At 48.0% G+C, this 20473-nt stretch overlaps 10 protein-coding genes across 10 annotated transcripts; 6 read left to right on the top strand and 4 right to left on the bottom strand.

Moving 5' to 3' along the window:
* Positions 1-291: 291 nt before the first annotated feature.
* On the top strand, positions 292-1199 carry N7533_010058 (uncharacterized protein; the record flags this gene model as incomplete). Its single annotated transcript, XM_057106708.1, has 4 exons — positions 292-333; positions 436-564; positions 592-1029; positions 1065-1199. Coding segments are annotated over 4 exons (744 nt in total), but the record flags the coding sequence as incomplete, so codon positions are not given.
* A 654-nt stretch (positions 1200-1853) lies between these two features.
* On the top strand, positions 1854-3737 carry N7533_010057 (uncharacterized protein; the record flags this gene model as incomplete). Its single annotated transcript, XM_057106707.1, has 5 exons — positions 1854-2187; positions 2608-2999; positions 3055-3152; positions 3204-3325; positions 3376-3737. The coding sequence occupies 5 exons, from the start codon at positions 1854-1856 to the stop codon at positions 3735-3737; spliced, it is 1308 nt and encodes a 435-aa protein (XP_056955924.1).
* Positions 3738-3802: 65 nt separating this feature from the next.
* On the bottom strand, positions 3803-5594 carry N7533_010056 (MFS transporter; the record flags this gene model as incomplete). The annotated part of the gene is made up of 6 exons (XM_057106706.1): positions 3803-4241; positions 4296-4720; positions 4777-4900; positions 4981-5219; positions 5267-5366; positions 5434-5594. 6 exons carry the CDS (start codon positions 5592-5594, stop codon positions 3803-3805), a joined length of 1488 nt encoding a protein of 495 aa, XP_056955923.1.
* An 820-nt stretch (positions 5595-6414) lies between these two features.
* On the top strand, positions 6415-7251 carry N7533_010055 (calcineurin-like phosphoesterase; the record flags this gene model as incomplete). Its single annotated transcript, XM_057106705.1, has 1 exon — positions 6415-7251. The coding sequence occupies one exon, from the start codon at positions 6415-6417 to the stop codon at positions 7249-7251; it is 837 nt and encodes a 278-aa protein (XP_056955922.1).
* Positions 7252-7806: 555 nt separating this feature from the next.
* On the bottom strand, positions 7807-9404 carry N7533_010054 (sterol esterase; the record flags this gene model as incomplete). Its single annotated transcript, XM_057106704.1, has 3 exons — positions 7807-9161; positions 9221-9300; positions 9370-9404. 3 exons carry the CDS (start codon positions 9402-9404, stop codon positions 7807-7809), a joined length of 1470 nt encoding a protein of 489 aa, XP_056955921.1.
* A 313-nt stretch (positions 9405-9717) lies between these two features.
* On the top strand, positions 9718-10260 carry N7533_010053 (PET191 family protein; the record flags this gene model as incomplete). The annotated part of the gene is made up of 3 exons (XM_057106703.1): positions 9718-9742; positions 9842-9983; positions 10074-10260. The coding sequence occupies 3 exons, from the start codon at positions 9718-9720 to the stop codon at positions 10258-10260; spliced, it is 354 nt and encodes a 117-aa protein (XP_056955920.1).
* Positions 10261-10635: 375 nt separating this feature from the next.
* On the bottom strand, positions 10636-12181 carry N7533_010052 (dolichyl-diphosphooligosaccharide-protein glycotransferase; the record flags this gene model as incomplete). The annotated part of the gene is made up of 4 exons (XM_057106702.1): positions 10636-11055; positions 11119-11825; positions 11879-11989; positions 12040-12181. 4 exons carry the CDS (start codon positions 12179-12181, stop codon positions 10636-10638), a joined length of 1380 nt encoding a protein of 459 aa, XP_056955919.1.
* A 381-nt stretch (positions 12182-12562) lies between these two features.
* N7533_010051 (NADH:ubiquinone oxidoreductase subunit NDUFA3) lies at positions 12563-12894 on the top strand (the record flags this gene model as incomplete). The annotated part of the gene is made up of 2 exons (XM_057106701.1): positions 12563-12746; positions 12848-12894. 2 exons carry the CDS (start codon positions 12563-12565, stop codon positions 12892-12894), a joined length of 231 nt encoding a protein of 76 aa, XP_056955918.1.
* A 2325-nt stretch (positions 12895-15219) lies between these two features.
* N7533_010050 (putative transcription factor RfeG) lies at positions 15220-16187 on the bottom strand (the record flags this gene model as incomplete). Its single annotated transcript, XM_057106700.1, has 3 exons — positions 15220-15867; positions 15953-15997; positions 16068-16187. 3 exons carry the CDS (start codon positions 16185-16187, stop codon positions 15220-15222), a joined length of 813 nt encoding a protein of 270 aa, XP_056955917.1.
* Positions 16188-18150: 1963 nt separating this feature from the next.
* Positions 18151-20121, top strand: N7533_010049 (DNA-directed DNA polymerase eta; the record flags this gene model as incomplete). Its single annotated transcript, XM_057106699.1, has 1 exon — positions 18151-20121. One exon carries the CDS (start codon positions 18151-18153, stop codon positions 20119-20121), a length of 1971 nt encoding a protein of 656 aa, XP_056955916.1.
* Positions 20122-20473: the final 352 nt, after the last annotated feature.

Here is a 20473-nt window from a genome sequence, read left to right as displayed (position 1 = left end):
GAGATGTCCAGATAGGGAGGTAGGTAGGTTCCGAGTCCTAACACCCTCGCCTTTTTTCCTGACCACCGGCGGTTAGTAGGGGAACAACTATCAGCCGACCTCATAATTGATTCTTTAATTGGCGATTGGAACAAATTTTGGCATACCCCCACCTGCTACAAACGCCCCAATCAGCGGATGGAGGGGACTCAGAAGGATTTGGCCCCATCGACTCATCGCAACTTCAAGTTTCCTCAAGTGGCATCATAAATCTTCTCAGTAGAGATCCTACAATCGCATTCATAATCAAAGCCGTCTGAAAAGCGGCAGTTCTGGCAGGATGCCTTCGACTTGGTATGAGGTAAACATCGTCCTCGTAGGTGATGCGGGGGTGGGAAAGGTACTACTAGTAGAAGTGAAGCCCGCATTGCCCTTTTGTTGCTAATAAGGAGCTAGAGCTGCTTCATTCGAAAACACCAAACTGGTGAATTTTCGAATGACTATACGCCTACTTTGGATGTTCAGTCATCTCCTCTCCCGTGGAACACAGTACGCCGCAGAACCTCTAGAAACCACCTAACGGCTGTGTGAAACTGATAACAGAGAATATAGACCGCAGGGTATCTAGAAATCACTGTATGGGAGATACCTAGCAGCAGAGAGTTATCCCCTATGAGCAGAGATACCCTTAAAAATGCCGATGCAGCGATCATCCTTTTTGATATGTGCAACAAAACGACCTTGGAGCATGTTTCCTGGTGGGCGAGTAAGTGTCTAGCTCTGAGTTTAATTCTATTTACTAATCACCAGAACTTTGCAGATGAGCTGCGTTCGGCTACACATAATTCTTTCCCTATAGTAATATGTGGAAATAAGGCTGACAAGGCCGGGAGAGACCAATGTACTAGTAGTTTGCAAAATACAACTCAGAGCAAATATTACGATATATCTGCCCTGAATAACTCGAATTTTGAAGAGCCATGGCTCTACCTATTTCGAGAAATTTTCAAGGATCCGAACCTGGTACCCAAGCCATACCCAATTGCTCAGGTGGTTTCGTTATTTAGTGCTAACGGTGGTCCTAGAAATCTGCTCCTACAATTTGTTGCTTGCCAGTTATAGAAGTCGACGCGGCACTTGCGATTCAGAGGCAAAAAGAAATGGAAAAAGCTGCGAGAGAACCTCTCCCAGACGGCTCGGAGGATGACTCTGATTTGTGATGGGGATCATTTGGCGAGATGCTGCTATGTCTACTCCCCTTTTAGCTTTTACTAGTAGTTATCATCCAAAGAAATTGATGGGCTATGCTTCGGGTCAACATTGACGTTCCTTCTAATACTTAGTAGACTCAGTATCTTGAAAAAGAAATTATCCACCTAAAGATTCGGCGGTAGAGCCGCATGTGAAATATCGGGAGAGCTTAACCTGTTCATTCTTGGTAATACGTCCCTGGAATCCTTATCCACCCAGCCGCCGGGGCCTAAATTTACCACCCAATGGTAAACAAAGAAGTCTTTTCTCATACTATGCGGTTTATAGGAAGACGTGCACTTTTAGGTTACAAAATTCCTGAAGGTTAGGCTAGGCATCGAAAATTGCCAGCCACATCATCAAATTCCGACCCACTCCAACCCTGGCATGTCGATCTATTTCGATCCGCCATTATTGGCCGTTCCTGTGATATATACTCCACAATTTTAAATTGACCGGCCGATCATAGAAGCAAAAGACACTGGCAGTACCATAGTGCTTTGGTTTATTTGAGCCGCGATCGGATTCCTTCCTGCACAGTTGTCAATTTATCTCAGACCATTCGCCGGGCAATTTGTCGAGAAACCTGAAGCCTTGTCCGTATATTGATATCGCAGTTCACAATGATTGGAAAGGCAACAGCTTTGTTTCTAGAAGAGGATGGAGGGTTCCCTGACGATAAGATATTCAACACACTCCTGCCGATCGCCCGTGAGCTCGATCACACTGTCTTTCACGACCCCGCGAAAGGCATCAATGCGAACTATGATCAATTTATGACTGATGTGATTCACATGCGGCACCAGTTGAAGAAACAACTTTCGAGATATCTTGACCCTCAAAACAACTCGATCTTCGCGGAGTCTGTCCTGATATGCGCGCTGGCTCCTGCAAACTACGAATATGCCGTTGCAGTATTCGCAATTCTGGCTCTTGGCGGAACTGTTGTGCCTTTGCGTATGTGAATATTGATATGATTCTGTAGAAAAACAACCACTGACAAGAAATTGAGGTTAGAAACAATCACAACTCCTAAACTCCTCCTGCATCATTTACGAAGGAGCCCTGTCAAATATATTCTCACGGGATCTGACTTTCATGAGCAGGCAAGCGAATACCAGGCTTTTTGTAGCCAGAATTTCCTGCCTGCCATCGATGTTCAGCCAATTTCAGTTATGAATAGTTGCCCAGAAGGATTGTGGAGCTTGCCTCATCTCAATATCTTGAAGGGACTCACCATCCCCGAGTCTCGAGCAGGCATTGTTTTCTTCTCATCTGGATCAACTGGCACCCCGAAAGGGGTTATTCACAGTAGAGCTCTTTTATGCAACCGGCCCCGTTTAAGCCCCGATGACGGGTGGCTTTTTCACCGTCCAGCTAGCTGGATGGGTGGCAGCATGCCCGTACCTCTCATAGTTCTCGGAGGAGCCCGAGCTGAGATTATTGACCCTGCTGCTCCGGCACAGGAATATTGGGAACGACTGCGGACCGACAAAATCACCACCATCATGTCAAACGTCGTATTATGGGACAAACTAGCCAGACACTACAAGACCCATCTCAGAAATCACCCCGATAGAGATGAGTATCTCGCAGGAATAAGAAATCTGCGCAATCCTATAATTTCTGCAAGTGTGCCAACCCCGTCACTTTTGAAGTTCTATCGAGAAGAGATCCAGAAGCCACTCAACATTGTTTACGGCTCTACTGAAGCGGGCAAGGCTGTTATCGGCATGTCTGCTGAGGAAGATAAAAAATTGATAGAACATGTATGTGATAATTCGATTACTCCTGTGTTGTTCCCATTTTAACATTTCTGCCCAGCGTGGAATTGGAAGGCCCCTATATCCCAACCACCCTGTCAAGCTTTCCGATGGTGATAGTGGAGAGCTTCTAATTGGAGGGATGGAAACATTCATGGGGTATGCACAGAACCTTGATAGTATACACCATATAAGACTGACCATTTCTAGATATCTCAATGACGATGTGGGAGGCAAGGCTATCGTTGACAAGGAAGGCTTTTTACACACTGGTGATATTTGCCACAAGACTGGAGAATATCTCTTCTTTGATGGTCGTGTATCTGCAGACTGTGAGTGCACTCGCGCAAGTCTAAGTCAAATGTGTACTGATACAGAACAGTTCTCAAGGCCCCCGGTGGTCCAGTCCCTCTCTGCCAGCTGGAGGAGATTATCCAAAAGTTCAAATACTTTGAAGAGGCGTACGTCATCCCCGTGGAGGATAAAGTGTTTGGCAGTAGGGTCGGAGTTATTGCCCGACCTTTCGCCGAAGCAATCAATATTGAACGCTTGCGAAACGACCTGATATCTATGGTCCCTCCCCATATGCTCCCTACTGCTTTCCGTTCTCTTGATCCCGATGAGGTTATTCCATTAACATATACGGATAAAATTGCGAAGATGGATATCATGAAACAGTTTTTCTCATACGACGCAGAAGGAAAGTTACCGAGTGCCGTGGAGGTGATTGATATTGAGGTTTAGGAATTGCCTTAAAAGTTCTCAGGCTGTATACTAATTGATGACATGTTGCGAATCTAATCTAATTATCACCAATCGAGTTTTTTTCGTAGCCTTTCGCCATGTGTATAAAATAAAACGGAAGAAGAGGCGAAGATGATGGATAGAAATGCAAGTAATGAGTTTCCCCATCCAAGGCCAATGCGGTCATAAAGGTCAAGTCCTCCCAGAGGAATCAGGCCACCGGCGAGACTTCGGACAAGGGTATTTGCTGCAAGGGCACTGGATGCATAACTTGTGAACCCGTCGACAAGATATGTCTGGATTGAGGCCTGCAAAATCTTATTAGCTGCTAAAAGCCGAACCAATATATTGAGATGTACAACGCATCCAATTATACCGAAGCCACAAAAGCTGGTGCCAATAATAGGCAAAATCCAATGCAGCCGGTATTGTGATGTCCAGCCATAAATAAAAAGACCGACAGGTATTGCAAGCGCACTGGGCATCAATGGGAGTAGGCGATATCTGAAAAATATTAGAGCCAGTCACGGTACCAAACAAAAGGTTAAAGAGACATACTCAGGCTTAGCCTCTCCATGCCTTGTTGTCAGTCTAGTATAAATGGCATCACTGGACTTCCCAAATGCTGCTATTCCGATAGCAGTGCCAACACCCAGTCCTAGATAAACAAGACCTCCAATGCCCTCTTTGAACCCATATTGACTCTGGAAGACGACGGAAAATGTGGTGAATAGGAGGTAGATTATACCATACATAACCGCCAAGTAAAGTGATGTGCCTAGAATAATTGGGTTCCCAAGCATTCGTAACGGACGAGTGATTGCGGTGAGCAGAAGCTGATTCAAACTTTTTGGTGATTGTCCTTTAGGCATGTAGAGAGGATCGCCGGTTTGCCAACGAAGCTTGCGAGCTTTCCATTCCAGCAGGACGGGGCTGTATGTTTCTTGAAGAAAAATAAAACAGATGGTGCTTGTAATACCACTCTATTTCAAGTTAGAAAAAAAGCCACATGCATGACGCAAATGGAAGATGGAAATACTAGAATGGTCAAGATCCAGAAAATCCAGCGCCAGCCTTTGGCTTCCGTCAAGAACCCACCTACAATAGGCCCGAGGACTGGACCCATGAGCACACATGCGGAGAGAATGCTCATAATGCTGCGACTGAGTTAGATGTATGTAAAGTGAACTCGGTTGGCGAACTGTTGGAGTATTCACCATCCAAGCTTGAGGGTGGCACTTACAATCCTCTTTTCTGAACAGGGACCAAGTCTGCAACTGTGCCTCCACTATTCGTCAAGGGTGCTCCTCCAAAGAAACCTGCAGCAAAGCGAAAGGCTAGTAGAGCTCCTATATTAGGCGACAAACCGCAACATGCCGTGAAAATGCCGAAGAGAACATTAGAGACATGATAGATCACGTTGCGGCCATATACCTCGGAGAGAGGCGCCAATATCAGGGGACCTATCCCAAAGCCAATAACCTGGAGCAAGTTAGTGAAAGAACAGAACGATTGGAGAAATTTCCTACATAAATCGAGACTGTGAAACTGAGAATCATGTCTGATGTGCCTGGGAAATCCCTGCCAATATTTAACAGGGCAGGGGACATCATGGACGATGCCAATGGTCTAGATATACAAAAAATGAGCGGTTAAATTTCGATTTAAGATAGAGTGAAGACTAATGAAAACATACGTGGTAAGTCTCATGGCACCAACGGCTATGATTATTCCTCTCTTCTTCCACTTCGGCCAGTTGATCGGTTTCTGGGGGTCATCGGGGCCTTCCCAATCAACATCATACATTGAGACATGCTGGGACTCCTGATCCGGATTCAAGAACGCAGGATTATCCATTTACAATACAATAGGCAGGATGGGTGCAAAAATACCGGCCTCGACGAATGTGCGATCGCTTGCTGTCAGAAGGGTTTCGCTAGAAAGTCGACCGTGACGGCTATCAACGATTCTAACGGAGCAAAGATAAAAACAATGGACAGAAAGGGATCTATATGCTATTCCAGTATCATTCTTAGTAGTATGCAGCCTCGACGATTGGTATGGATCACAACATTCCGAGACCTGCAATGCAGTACTTTTAACCTTGGAATCCACTCAGATGTCTTAAACACACAGAAATTCAATAGCATTCCCCCAGGGGTCCGTGACCAACAAGAATCCAGACTCGTACACTGAAATTTTCGTTATCTATATTTCGATCTGGCTATTTGAAGTTCATACTACCTAGTCAAAACAGAGGGAAGGCTTCCATAAAATTTGAGATAAAATTCACGACACTAAAATTATTCAGATATAACCTGGTACTGACTTGGTCAGCATCCTAAAAATACATGGGCTTGCGCCCGGTAGTTAAGAGCTTCAACAATATTACCCATTTTGGCCATATAACACCCTGCCACCATCTCACCACAACACAAAAGATCATCAACAACTCGAAAATCTTTGGTAGTGAAAAATGATAGAAATTTCAGATTCAGGTACTTGAGATGAATGATTCTTCAAATATGAATTGTAAGACCCACTTGCAACCTACATATTAGGGTATGGCTCTTGCGGTCTTGGCGACAACTTCTTGAGGTCGAATCTTGACCCCACATCATTGCTATTCTCATTCTCTCACATTCTCACACATTCTCACACATTCTCACATTTAAAGATGGTGCTCCAAGCTCCCGATTCCCTCTCCAATTCATCCGAATGCCTGCAAAAATTTCAGGTTTTATCCGATCTTCATCTGGAAGTCAATCGGGAGTACCATTCGTTTGAGATACCAGTGTGTTCGAAATATCTGATTTTGGCTGGCGACATCGGTCGTTTGGTGGATTACCAGGATTATCTCGCGTTTCTCGAGAATCAAACAAGACAATTCCAGACTGTTTTTCTAGTCCTTGGAAACCATGAATTTTATGGCCTTTCGTTCAATTCCGCACTCGAGAACGCCAGAAAACTCGAGCAAGAACCATCCTTAAACGGACGGCTCGTATTGCTTCACCAACGTCGAGTCGATATACCAGACAGCAAAATCTCGATACTAGGCTGTGTGCTATGGTCTCATATACCAGAAGAGGCAAAAGGAGTTGTCCGCTCTAAAACTAAGGATTTCAAGCACATCGAAAACTGGACAGCGAATAAACACAACGCGCTTCATAGCTCTGACTTGACTTGGCTGCGGCAAGAACTCGATAAGATTTACCACGATAATGCGAAAGAACCCTCGAAGACACGATCTGTTCTAGTGATAACACACCATGCTCCTTCTTTACAGGGAACTTCGAATCCCAAATATGAGAACAGTCCGTGGAGCTCCGCCTTTGCGACAGATCTTTTATCCCATCGATGGGACAGTGTCAATACTTGGGTTTTTGGACACACGCATTACTCTACCGAATTTAATAGAAATGGATTATTAGTTGTGAGTAATCAGCGGGGATATACTGTCTCGCAGAGTAATGAGCCAGGGAGGTTTGATCCAAAGAAGGTGATCCGTGTATGATAGTATTGAAAGCTGGCGCCTAACATTTTTGAAGAATTTGAACCAATGGAGAATTCCCCTCCGATGATTGAAGACGAGCAAAGGGATCTCTATAATCAAGTCTATTTTCAAGGTGCAGGGCCGCCTTTTGGTGGTGGCTGGTCTAGAACTTTTGAAGTCGCAAAACACCACCTCCTGCTACCTAGTACCTAGGTATCTGTCTTTCCAAGGTTCGGGTAAGAGCAGGAATAGATTCTAGCCGTAGCAGGATAAAATGCCGAAAGAGAAATGCCGAAGGAAATTGGATACCAATAATCCCGAAAACTAATGTCATGTGCCTTGGAGGTCCTCTGGACAACCAGTAGCCTTCGTTCTTCGTGTTCGATTACAGAATTCTCCAATTTTTTGCATATTTGACACATGATCTTACAACTTCTACTTTTCAAGCTGTGTCAATGATAAGACATACGAGTCTTTAAGATATACATGTTGGGGTATGTTATAATGAGAAGTGGCAGTATGTACAGAATGAGTGTCGCTAGTATCAAACCACAAGAGAGATTTTCACCGATTTCGTCACCGAGTCCCATTGAACGCCGGATCCTTAACAGCGTGACGTGTTCGCTGTATAGAAGTATTTGAGGCGCGGCTATCGAGTAGCTTTAGGCCAGGCGTAGGGAGTTCCGGGGAGCCGACATCACGACTATGAGTCTCAAGTGCATCGAAGACATGACCAAAGACTTGGCGATCTACATCTGACGCCCAGAGGAAGTCGAGATGCTCATAGGTGGGGATTGCCTTCGCTGTAGTACCGCGGGGCAGTCCTTGAAGCATCACATTGATATCAACAAGACTGTCGCTATCTCCGTAAAGCAACACGATGGGGGTCTTAATGTTGCGAGTAGGGTACTTGACGGGTTTATAGAAACGCTCGCTATCGACAATGCTGAAAGGGGCGTAGATCTCATCATCGTAGAATTGAAAACTTCTGTTGCGGATGATTTGGAACCAGTGTACGACGGACTTTGTGCTTGTGAATGAATAGAGATGGAGATAAGCGGCAAGCTTCTGTGTGCGGGTAATGTTGCGACAGCGCCAGTTGAACAGGGCTGCCAGCGCTGTGTCGATGATGCGAACATATATCGGCGGGTAGAAGATAGTTTGCCACATCGTCGTCGAAGAAAGAATGCTTCGTCGACCGAATAGCAAGAATAGAAAATCCGGGGAGGCCTTCATGAGCGAGTCGACAATCCGATTGCGCAGACCCGATGGGGCCATTGCGGGAGCCAGTGCCACGAAGACGTCAATCTTTTGGTTCAACAAAGGATGAATGGCGAGTGTTGCGAATGCCTGCGCAGTTCCCTGGGAGAATCCAATGTATGATAATGATGGCTGGCCGGTGACTTCGAGAATGTACTCAATGCTGTTGGGAATATCGTGAAAGGCGAACTGATCGATCGAGAAGTCCCAGAACTCATTTGAACCGGGCGAATGGTGAATGGACTTTTTCGCATATTTATTGCCACGGTTATTACCCAGCCAGACATCGTACCCTTTCTCCACTAGCTGGAACGGAAGGCATCGTTCCTCATTCGTCAGGACAACCCAAACCTCGCTCGACATGAGTAGGCCGTGGTGGAGGTAAACGACCTTTTTGTTGAGACCCCCGGGGCCCTGATTGACTCTCATGCCCTCCTCACCTTTACGGTAGGCCAACCGATGTAGGCCCAGTAAATATCCATCGGTAGTCTGGACAATGTGTTCCTCAGCTTCATACCCGAAGAGTGCGCAAATGTCGGTAAAGTCAGAGGCTTCAGCTACCGATCCAGCGAATATCTCCTCTGCCGATCGTTTTTCGCGTATCTCAGCGGGAAAAATGGTATTGAAGACGGCCTTGGATGAGTCGTAGCAGAAGCGGATGATCGGCGTTGCTGGAGTCGCGAGTCAGTCACATTTCTCAATCAAGGTCAAGAGCAAGAATTTGACTTACGCAAACAAAAGGTGATGACATGGATGACTGTTTCGAGGAGCACAAGGATCAGAGACCCGAAAAGTGCCAGGTACTCGAACCTAGAGAGTTTGTGTTAGTTTGTCACGAGCTGTCAGGGTACCGGGTACCTGGTAGACGCAACTACATACCAAAACAGCCTTCCGATAAAAGGAACCCGGGCCATTGTGAAACGTGACCCAATCCCCGTCTGTATGTATTTATATATATGTTCAGAAAGGTGTATATTCACAGAGTAAAGGATAATCGCAAACAGAACGAGAGAGAAGGAGAGGAAGCATTCAAGCGACGTCATGGGGGCGGAGAGACATGTGAAAGCGAAAGCGAAAGGCGGAGCTTACCTCATCCGGGGTTGACCAATCAAAATGCGCGAGATGGTCCGAATTTGCCATTGAATTGGGATGCCGCGACTGTCCGTCTGTCTGTTTGGGTTTTGGCGCATTCACATTTGCATTTAAAGAAGAGGAAGGCACGTCGTCATGCCGGGCTCGTGTCAAGAACTTCGTGAGTTGCAGCGTTTCACCCGTGACTGGCTTGTCCCAGCGCAACGGTGGATTCACTCCGAGTCGCATCATCTGAGCTAACCGCATGTCCACACCCTAGGAGACGCAGTGGCTCAATGCCTCCAGAATTCGGACTGTGTCATGGTCAACCGTAATAAGCCAGGGGACTGTTTGAAATCACCGAACTTTGAGACTCTCTCCGAGCAATGTCAGCAGCTGGGCAAGGCGTTCAACCAGTGCAAGTGAGTCGATCATACGGTGGACGTGAGAGGAGAGGACAACCCCGACACTGAGAGACAAATCGCTAATCCGTGACCTTTCGCACTTTACAGGCGCAATCAGATCGATATGACCAAGCGATTCCGTGGAAATACACCTATTGCCGCAGCAAAGGAAAGGGAGGGTCGCAATTCGGGCTCTTCCGATCAACTGTATGCTGGTCGTCCAGCCTACACGACTGTCAAGGAGCTCAGCGGAGATGAAGTACAAATGGATCCAGAGGCGACTCGTGGGCTGTAAGAGTCAGGCAATCTTTGGAAGGCCCAAATATGATGTCTCGACAAGTAGGGTGGCCTGATGGATGGATGTCGAGCTGCCCAAGGCACCCTCGATGTGCACTATCTTTCCGCGGAGAGGCTACTTACTCTGGCTCATGCTGGCATGGTCTGGAGTTCTTTATTGTCTTTGTTTTGAATACATTTAGCAGCAACCTTGGCGCAATCTCCCAATCTACAATACACCAGAGATAATATCTCTTCATAAATATTTTGCATCAGAATCAAACAACATGCCTCTACGAACATTGAGTCACAAGCAGAAAATTGATATCATATTTAAATTGAAAGAAAGGAAGAGATTTCCCAATCATCATTCACAGTACAATGGTATACAGGTTTACTGCGTCTTCTTGATCTTGTCAGCGACAGGTGCTGAGTAGAGCCAGACAACAACAAACGCGAGGAAACCTCCAATCACCGACCACAGACCGGCAATCCAAACCCAGCCAGCGCTGATGGCCCAACTACGTGGGTACTCGTCGTGAGCGAAGTGACGCACGGTCACCTCGTGCTTCTCCTCGACGTTAGTAAGGAAAGGCCGCTTGTAGTTCACACGGAAGGAGAAAATTCCGTGCTGATCAGGTGTTACAAATTGAGCGCTGTAGATAGTGCTGGTCTCGGTCTTGCCGGTAGGCTGGAGAGCTAAACGGTGGAAGGGCGAGAGCATGGTGAACTCCAGCTGCAGCTCATCACCAGCGGGAACCTCGAAGGGGACCCACTTGTCGTAGACATATTCAGACATCTCAATACTGAAGAACTGTATAAATTATGGGTGGTTAGCATGAGAAGAGCTATCATCTTGATACTGGAATTCACGTACAGTCTCGTTCTTGATACGGTAAATCTTAGGGTTGAGATCATCCACAGAAACCTCGCCGTTAGTAGCGAGATGGTGCTCGATCTTGTCAACCTTCAGGACACCAGTTTCCTTGAAGGTCCATGCAGTCAATTGCTTGGCAAACTCGCGGTTGGCAGTGGTGGTTTTCTTGCCGCCGGGAGTCTTGACAGTCGCCGAGAACCACTTGTCCTCCAGAGCCTCGACGGAGCCAAGGATAGTGAAGCGAGCCGAGTTCCGGGACTGTAGAGCAGAGACAATGTTCAGCTGGGATCCAGTCGCCTCAATGTCATCGGCGGCTGGGATCTCCTCCTTGGGGTTGTAGGCGTAGGCGGTCTCAGGAGCGCGAAGAATGGGTGAGATCAAAGGACTAGTGTTACCCAGGGTCTGAGGAGCAACACGGGGAAGTGCGAGAACACCCTCGCCATCGAAGAAGGCCTTGACGTCAGGACGCAGAGGTCCAGGACGGTTGAGGAGGAGCACATCGTGTTTCTCGGTAGCCGAAATGGTATCGTAGTTGAAGTGGTCGACAACAACAGCGGAGCGGTCATTCGATAGGTGGACGTCGACTTCGAGGAGGAGGGAGCTGATGGCGCTGGAAGTGGAGGACTTGCCAGAGAGGGCAAGGATGATGTTACCGTCCTTGTTCAGGAAGTCCAAGACATTTTTGGGGGTGAGGTTGGGGCCGAGACCTAGAAAATTGAGTCAATTGATAGCTATGCATGATCATGCAAATCATTCCTACCCTTGGATTTCGGAGGGAGAATCAGAAGGTGGTCGTAAGCCCGCTCGCCATGCTCAAAGAGGGACAAGCTGTCGCTTTTGGGCGACTCGAAGGATAGGTCGTAGCCGCGGCCTAGAATTGAGGTAAGCATAGCCCATTTTCAATCAGAAAGATTCAATTACCTTCCAGGTCAGACCACAATGTCGAGTAAGCGCTCTTCTCAGTGGACTCGTCCAAGACGACCAGCAGGCGGCTGCCGGAGCTACTTAGAGCGTTGACCGCAGCCAAGAAGCAGCAGAGAAGCAATGAAAGGCACCACTTCATCTTGAAGGAATTCCGCACAGCGGATCACACGCCAGGCTAGAAGATGAAGTGAACGAAAAGAAAACGAGCAAAGTGCGGAGGAGGGGGAGTTGAAGTTGTATAGATCACCCGAAAGGGCGACGTGTTACTGGGCCGGGCGCCAAGACTTTTTGGGTCGCATCTCCGAACTTCGAAGTTCACCTCTTCCCCACGGCCCTCCCGAGTTTAGATCCCTCCGCTGCCTACCACACCACCTCAATTCATAGAAAACCGGGCTCTCCCGATCGCTCTTGATCCACCCGGTCTCTGGCTGTAATCTAGTCCACCTCAGGTCTTCTGACGACCCCGCCATCCGAAAACCCATCTCAAATTCCTTGTCATTTGACACCACTCGCAACCACCATGTTCCACCCTCACCTCTGGAAGCAGCCTGGCCGCTGGATGCGCTGGGCCGCTCACGAGAAGCCCGCGATCTTCTTCTCTTGCCTGATCGGTATCTCCGGCCCTATCATGCTGGCTGCCCTGCCTCCGGTCCGCCGGGCTCTGGGTGACTACGACCCTGCCCCCATCCCCATGTCATACCCTAGTAAGTGACATCCCTCCTCTGGTGATCATTTAGCGACACGAAGCACATTACCCTGGGTCAATTGTCAGTCCGAAGCTAACCACAATCTTCAATGCGCACAGTTCCGTCCGGCCCGCGTTCGCCCCCCAAGGGCTACGAGGACGAATAAAGAGATCGAATCATGTATATCGGCCCACTTAGAGTGAGGCAATAAAAACCAGACTTGAATCGTCTCGAATTCTGGAGGGAGTTGACTTGAATCGACATGGGAAAACGATCCGGGGCTCAGCGATGTCACCTGCGTGTGGCTGGTTGCCGTTGATCGAGACCGGCTTTGCCTAAGATCGTCCTCATTTTCCCCGTGGAAAGGTGCTTGATACCAATATTGCGTGTGTGCGCGGTCTTGAGATGGTCGAATCTCAAGATACTGGCGCTGCTGTGTATGTACTATGTTTTAGAAAGTGATATAACCGACAACCTTGTCGCTTTCATTTGTTCAAGAATTCTCGCACATCCGCCATTTGTAGAGAGTAGAGCTATCACAAGAGACGCCAATTGATTGCCATGCGCTATCTCCACTTGGCTACAAGTACTGGTATTTCCTTAGTACACAACAAATACAAATGCTAGGTCCGAGGCTGACCATTGAAAGAGAGCTAATAGGTCAACGAGTCCCGGTGTTTTCACCGTTGATAGTATCATATCTTACGAGTCACTGATAGAATTCAAGTCCGATCAATTCATATTAGTGGTACTACCAGTACTGCTTGTACTGCGCCATCAGTACACTTCCTGTGAGCAGTATTCGCAAAGTCAAAACTTTCATTTACATCGTTGATTCCCCATCAAGTGACGAGAAAACTCCGACCAAGCCTGCCCAGGTTGTTTACGATCAAAACTTGAATATTTCATTGTTTCACTATATCATTAAGGCTTTTCTGTGTTACTCAAATGCCTTATGACTTGTATCGTCATTTTTATTGTATTAGTCCAGAGGGCTGCGGGGTAAGTTCAAGTTCAAAGCCTCGGGTCCCCTTTATGCACTAGTAGTTATACACGGATTATGTATTGGTCTTCAGCTGGAAATATAGTAATATGAACTCCAAGATAGGAACAACAACTTGATTCGGAACTTGATATCTATGGCAGCGAGGAGAAGCCGTACAAGTTCCCAAGGTCGTTCATGGCAGCTTCAAGTTTGATTGGGCCAGCTTGGAGGTGCAAGTAAGTGGAAAATACTACAAGAACAGTGACTTTCCAGAAGTTCACTTCAAGTTGAGTCTAGTATTTTTGATGTTTGTGTTGGGATCGATTTGCTGGTCTTTCCCCATCGGAGCCCCCCAAACTTCCAGTTTGTCGATTCAGACTCCCGAGGTCGTTTGGCTCCAATGTTGTAGTTCCAGGGCAATGGTGTGATAAAATGCCTATATGCGGGTGTTGGCGAAGGCCACAAAGAATTGAACCGAGTGGCGAGCCAGAAGCTGAGCAACATGTAATTTGAAGAGTGCGAGTTTACGAGTACAAGGTCTATAATAGAAAGTCAAGAATTGAATGAAGAAAGGTTCAATTATGTTAAGAAACCAATCAAATAGTGAAAGCATCATCCACATCACAGATAAACGCCGTAAATGCTCATATCTACATGTAGGCTCATCGGTATCGCTTGACCAAAGCAATCTTTCCCAGTAACCACGAGGAATGAAAACACATGAAGGAAAAAGCAAACATAGACCAGGCAAGCCTCCTGCCCTCACGCAAAGAAGAGGCGGAAATATAACAGTTGCTAAAGACCAGATTTCCTGTACACCGTGAAAAGAAAAGAAAAAAACCGAGGCAAAGCATTGGATTCCAACATGGCGAATATCCGGGAAGAGTCATAAAGAATAAACGAGCTCGAATTCAAGAAAGCCATCCTTCCTAAAAACCTCAATTCAACGCATAAATGCTTCGACTCCTATCCGGCAAGTTGCACGATAGCGCAGGTATTAAAACAGAGGAAGTCCCTCCAGAGAGACCATGTTCGACTTGATGGAAGATGACCAGTGGGTTTCCAGCGGATGTCCAGTCCGGCCCATGGTAAGGCAAAAATGTAAAGGGCATTCAGTGTCCGACGGATCGCGGAGAGTGGTCCTGACTGGGGGCCGTGCACATAATGAATTTCACGTCCAACGTGGGGATTTTCCTGGACCTAATTCAAAAGAAAGGACAGGGGAGAAGTGTTTTCGCGGAGTTTCAAAAGGCGAGAGGAAGTTGAGCCGATGCGGTAGATGGGGAGAGTATCCAGGAGAATTTGTGTTCATCAACATCATTATGTCCCAGGATTGAAGTATGGTCCAAGGAGAACAAAAAGCAAGAGAAAAATAGATGATCATCATTCCAGTGGGCCACAATGCTGGGGGAGAGGAGAGTCTCGCACAAGACAAAGGTCGGTATACATTTCTGGTAAATTTTTTGGGGTATTTTTTGATTCGTTTTTTTTATTCTCTTGTTCTTCTTACCGCCGACGATGGGGTTCCCGTTCGCGGGCTGGCTGCGGCCTACTGCGTTCGTATTCCGGTGTGTATCTTGGCTCCATTCCTATCCGAGGGTCTGGGGCAGTAGTGGTAGGATACGCCATCCCGGTAGTCACGGGGGAATAGTCCGACTCGGCATCATAACCAGGTCCTGGGTATCTGGGGGCATTTCGGCCACCGCCCTCGTAACCGTAGCCAGTGTTCGAGTAGGTATAGGAAGAAGGATGCATATCAGCAGCAGTCACAACTGGCTGGGATGAGCCAGAATAGGAGACCTGAGGCGGGGGGTATGGGGCCTGGCCTGATCCGTATGGCGAGTGTGTGGAGCTGTAGGAAGGGTTGTTGTTGTAAGGTGCACTTTGGGATCCGCTGTACGGACTCTGGGAGTAGGGGTCCATGTACTGTTGTGCGGGAGCAGCACTGAAAGTGGTAGGGGAAGGCCCCTGTTGTTGCTGTTGCGGGCGAACCTCATGCATGCCTGATGAGGCATAGTTCGCTGGGACAGTGTTAGGGGCATGAGAAATGTTCATATCTTGAACGTAACTACCTCTCGGATAGCCTAAGTCAGCCCGTCGGGACACGTCTGCCTCCCAACGAGCGGAGTCAGCTTTCAAATCAGCAATCATCTCCTAGATAATCCAAAAAGGTCCGCTGGTTAGATGGTTTATTCCTTGGGTTGGTCATTGGTCTGGTTGTTTCGAATTTTGCACTTACAGATGTGAGATTCCGATAGGCACGGATGAAGAAACCCGGGCGGCCCTGTGGAATAGGTTAGTCGAAACGCCCCAAATTACGTATTTTTATCAGAGCACAAAAGGGTGAGACGGACATTGTGGTTTCCGGGTCTCACTAGAGCATCATTCCCAAGGTAGCGACAGATATCTGCTTGGATCACCTCGCGGCTGATACCATCGCCCGGAATAAAGTATTCATTTTGACGGCCTGTCATAGTGTATCCTGAGGAAATATCCTGTGATGAAAGAGCACCTCAGGTCCGGCTGGGCCAATAGAGAAAATGAAAATTCCGGGGAAAAGATGAGAGTTCCTAGGGAGGTCCTTTGGGAGATGACGGCAGATGGTTGGCTTCCGTTATATTGGATGGAAAGTACAGGGGTTCTTTTTGTCTATTGAGCGACCGGGAAAGAGTCCAAGGTCGGTCGTCAACGCTTTAATTGACGAGAAGTTTTCGAAATCCAGGGGAGAATGAAGAATCGACAGAACAGTCCAGGGAAGATGGCCTCAAGAGAATTAATGGATCCGTAGTCGGAAGAATAGCAAAATGGTGTCCTTGGGAAAATAATGTCCGGGAAGTCCTTGGGTTTCACAATTGGTTGTCCGGTAGTATCCTTTGGGTTATATCGAAATCAAATCAACGTTGCCGAGCGACTGAATCAAGTCTGCGAGGCTGAACGATGACAAGAAGAGGGGACGAAGAGAGAGAGAGAGAGAGAGAGAGAGAGAGAGAGAGAGAGAGAGGGGGGTGAAATCCTCTGGGCTGAGTGTGGTCACGCTATGAGTCCGATCGGAGGGTCCAAGTGGGGGGTGATGCACACGGAGGAGGTCGGGAAGAAGAGGTTGGAGAGAGAGAAGAGAAAGGTTGAAAGAAGAGGGGGGAGGGAGGAAGTGAAGAAGGGGAGGGGGGCGAACTAAAGTGGATTCAGAGGGCGGTTGGGCCGTCCTCTTGGGCTGGTGCCACGACTCCCCACTATCAAAGCAAAGCATGCACGGTCGAATACGGCTTAGAGGATGTGCAACCCTGCCTGTAGCCGCCTTGTGTGGTCTCAGAGTCATGACCCTGGTCAGGCACACATTTTGGTACCGCTACGTTGAAAAAGGGTCGATCTCCCCCATCAATTTTCCGCTTGGATTGCTACTCAGTCTGTGCCCTCTTGAAGGCTGCCGGTCGACCCCACTGAGCCTTGATCTTTCGGAATCAGCAGTGCCGATAGGACGAAAGAGGCAGACAGAACGAGAACCTGGGAAGCGGTCAACCAGGCAGCAGATGGACACTAGGTATTTAGCGACAGTAGTGTGCGCGTGGTGAAATGTACTCCGTACTCTCTTGGGGGCCACCCTCCGAACTCGTGAGCAGGTCCAACGTTTGACAAATCGGGCCTGGGAGGGTTGATCCTCTTGCGTCTGCAACTTGGAGGGCAGTAAGGGCCAATCTGCTTGTAGATCGAGGGCAACGAGCAAAAAGACGTTTGCCACCAGTCAAACCCGGCGGAGTAGGGCGTTGGGCAGGAATGCGTGGGTTTGGGCACCACAGGCCGCCACTCAGCGATCGCCCGTGTCAGCGCGCGCTCAGATCGGAGATCAGTTGGTTGGTCTCGACTCGGCAGATCCTGCACGAGAGTGATGTGACCGTGGCAGCGCCGTCATATGGTGGTCCACAGATTGTTTAACGAATAGTTAGGAGGGAAAGAAAAAGAAATTAAGCGTCTCTTTTTTAATCTGACGAGATTTGACTTTGAACCATGTGGAATGGGTTAGTGGCAGCAGGTGCTTTGGGGATGTTGTGGATGTGATTGTTCAGGTTCAGGTTCAGGGTGGCGAGGTGATGATGATGATGAATGTCTACTGTACGTGGATGTCTTGATGAAGTCAGGAGGAGGTTGAGTCATCTCATCGTGCCTTCCCTACGTTGGTACATGTGTACATCCTCTACGGACTAGAACGCTCCTTCCCGCTGAACCAGTGTCAACAATGGATCCATGGTTCCAGAGATCCCCGTGACTAATTTTACGCCTGAGGCTCTCAACCACGTGCCCAGCGCTAACCCCCTTCGGAATGATTTCTCAAGGATCACAGTCACGTAGACTTCGCGTAGGTCCCAAGACTTCACCGAATTGCAAAAAGAGTATCGGAGGGTTTGAATTGACCGCTAGAGTCGCCATGACGCAGCACCGAGCATGTCGTCTGCAGATCCACCCAACGCGTCCCCCGATGCCGTGAAACATTCCCGCTATACCTTTCGACAGCTCCATCTACTTCGCCAGGGTTCGACAGCCACGCCGCTCCGCGCGATCGCTCACATTGACCTTGATGCATTCTATGCACAATGTGAGATGGTCCGTCTGGGGACGGACCGCGATACTCCACTCGCTGTTCGCCAGTGGGACTCTTTAATCGCTGTCAATTACGCTGCTCGACCGTCTGGTATTACTCGCATGGTGACAACTGCTGAGGCTCGCAAATTGTGCCCGAATATCATCCTCCAACATGTCGCGACATTTCGTGAAGGCGAAGGTGGTCGATGGGCTTACCGTGACGACTCCTTCAAGAACATCCGAACCGATAAAGTCTCCCTGGATCCGTATCGTGCAGAATCCCGAAAAATTCTCAAGACGATGAAGGAGGAGCTAGAGCAATGGTCTTCCGAGGCTGTAGATGAAGAGATACAATCACTGACTCTGGGTCTTTCTGCCTGCCTGGAGAAAGCAGGCATTGATGAAGTGTTTGTTGATATGTCGCCCTTAATTTACCGCCTTTTGCTACAAAGATACCCCGAGCTACGGCAAAATTTACAAGACGATAATCGAGATGCTGAGCTTCCGCCGCCTCCAACAACAGCTATTCCTTGGGATGCCAGAGATTCCCTTATTGAGCTGGATAAACATGAACGGGAAGAGGATGATCCAGATTGGGATGATGTCGTGATGCAAATTGCGGCTGAGATCGTTCGATCGGTGCGCACTGCCGTATGGAACCAGTTACATTATACATGTTCTGCTGGCGTCGCACGAAATAAAATGCTTGCTAAGCTCGGCAGTGCGTGTAATAAACCAAACGCACAAACAATTGTGCGAAATCGTGCCGTTCAGTTCTTCTTGAACGGCTACAAATTCACCCAGATCCGCATGCTCGGTGGAAAATTGGGCGAGCAGATCACCTCGGATTTCGGTACAGAGCAAGTTATTGATCTCCTCGGCATTCCCTATGAGCAATTACGCGCAAAGCTGGATGACCATACGGCCACCTGGCTCTACGGAGTCATTCGTGGCGAGGATCGGAGTGAAGTCAATCCTCGGACACAGATAAAGTCCATGTTATCAGCCAAGTCTTTCCGGCCAAGTATCAATTCTGTTGAACAGGCAGAAAAATGGCTGCATATTTTTGCTGCAGATATCTATGGCAGACTAGTGGAGGACGGTGTGCTTGAAAATAGACGCCGGCCCCGGGTCATTACGCTGTATCACCGAGTGGCGCAATCTCGATCTCGCCAAATTCCAATTCCTGGGTCGAGTAAGATTGATGAAGACTTGCTTTTTGAACTTGCGAAGAAATTGCTTGGACAAGTCGTTGCGGAAGGACAAGCGTGGCCTTGTTCGAACCTATCTCTAAGCGTGAGCAGCTTCGAGGATGGCGTGAGCAAGAATAAAGCAATCGAAGGGTTTCTTGTTCGAGGTGACCAGGCAAAGGTTATAAGTCAGTCTACAAGAATCCGCGAAATCGACAGTACTTCCAAAGAAGCCCTTCCGGCAGAGAAGAAGAGGAGAGTAGACGGCGGCGGGATCAAACGCTTCTTTACTCACTCTCCCTTCCCGGGTGACTCGAGCTCGGCACTTGTTGGTAACGAGAGTCCTCAGCCAGCAGATCAAGACTTAACCAATGTACCCTCAGGGGATTTCGAACCTACATTATCGCAATATACCTGCGATCGTTGTTCGAAAGTCATACCAGAGGATGGACGAGAAGAACATGACGACTGGCATTTTGCGAAAGATCTAGAGCTTCAAGACCGACAGGAAGCGATCTCTATACAGCAACAGTCACAGCAACAAACCCCTCCACATAGTGCCAGGGGCATCAGTACCCGTGGAAGAGGTGGCCGCGGCCGTGGCAAGCCTGAGAGAGGACAGAAACGACTTTTCTTCCAGTGAACTTGCAAATTCAGCACTATGAGGTCACTGGGTTGGCCTCATTCAAGTTATATCAAGATTTCCACCTAGAAACTCATGATGTATTTATATGGTGGAGCTTATGTGATGGATACGTGCTCCCAGTGAATACTAGCTAGTAGACTGGTGCTGTCAATATCTATACTACTAGTCACAGTGCCTGGGTACTCTATTGTTCTTATTTCCACGTGCATTCAAGTTGTAATCCCTGGTTCTGGTTCGACCCGACCAGCGACCCCGCCCCAGAGCCATGGATAACCCCTCCAAATCCAATTCGAACCTTAGTAAACAAAGAATTTGGAACTAGGTAGAAAATAAATACACGGTAATATAT

Source organism: Penicillium manginii (genome assembly GCF_028828005.1).
Source record: "Penicillium manginii strain IBT 31320 chromosome Unknown utg000007l:1.0-2284322.0:1.0-2285126.0, whole genome shotgun sequence".
In the NCBI taxonomy this organism is placed as follows: domain Eukaryota; kingdom Fungi; phylum Ascomycota; class Eurotiomycetes; order Eurotiales; family Aspergillaceae; genus Penicillium; species Penicillium manginii.
This window is presented reverse-complemented; position numbering and strand designations above follow the sequence as displayed.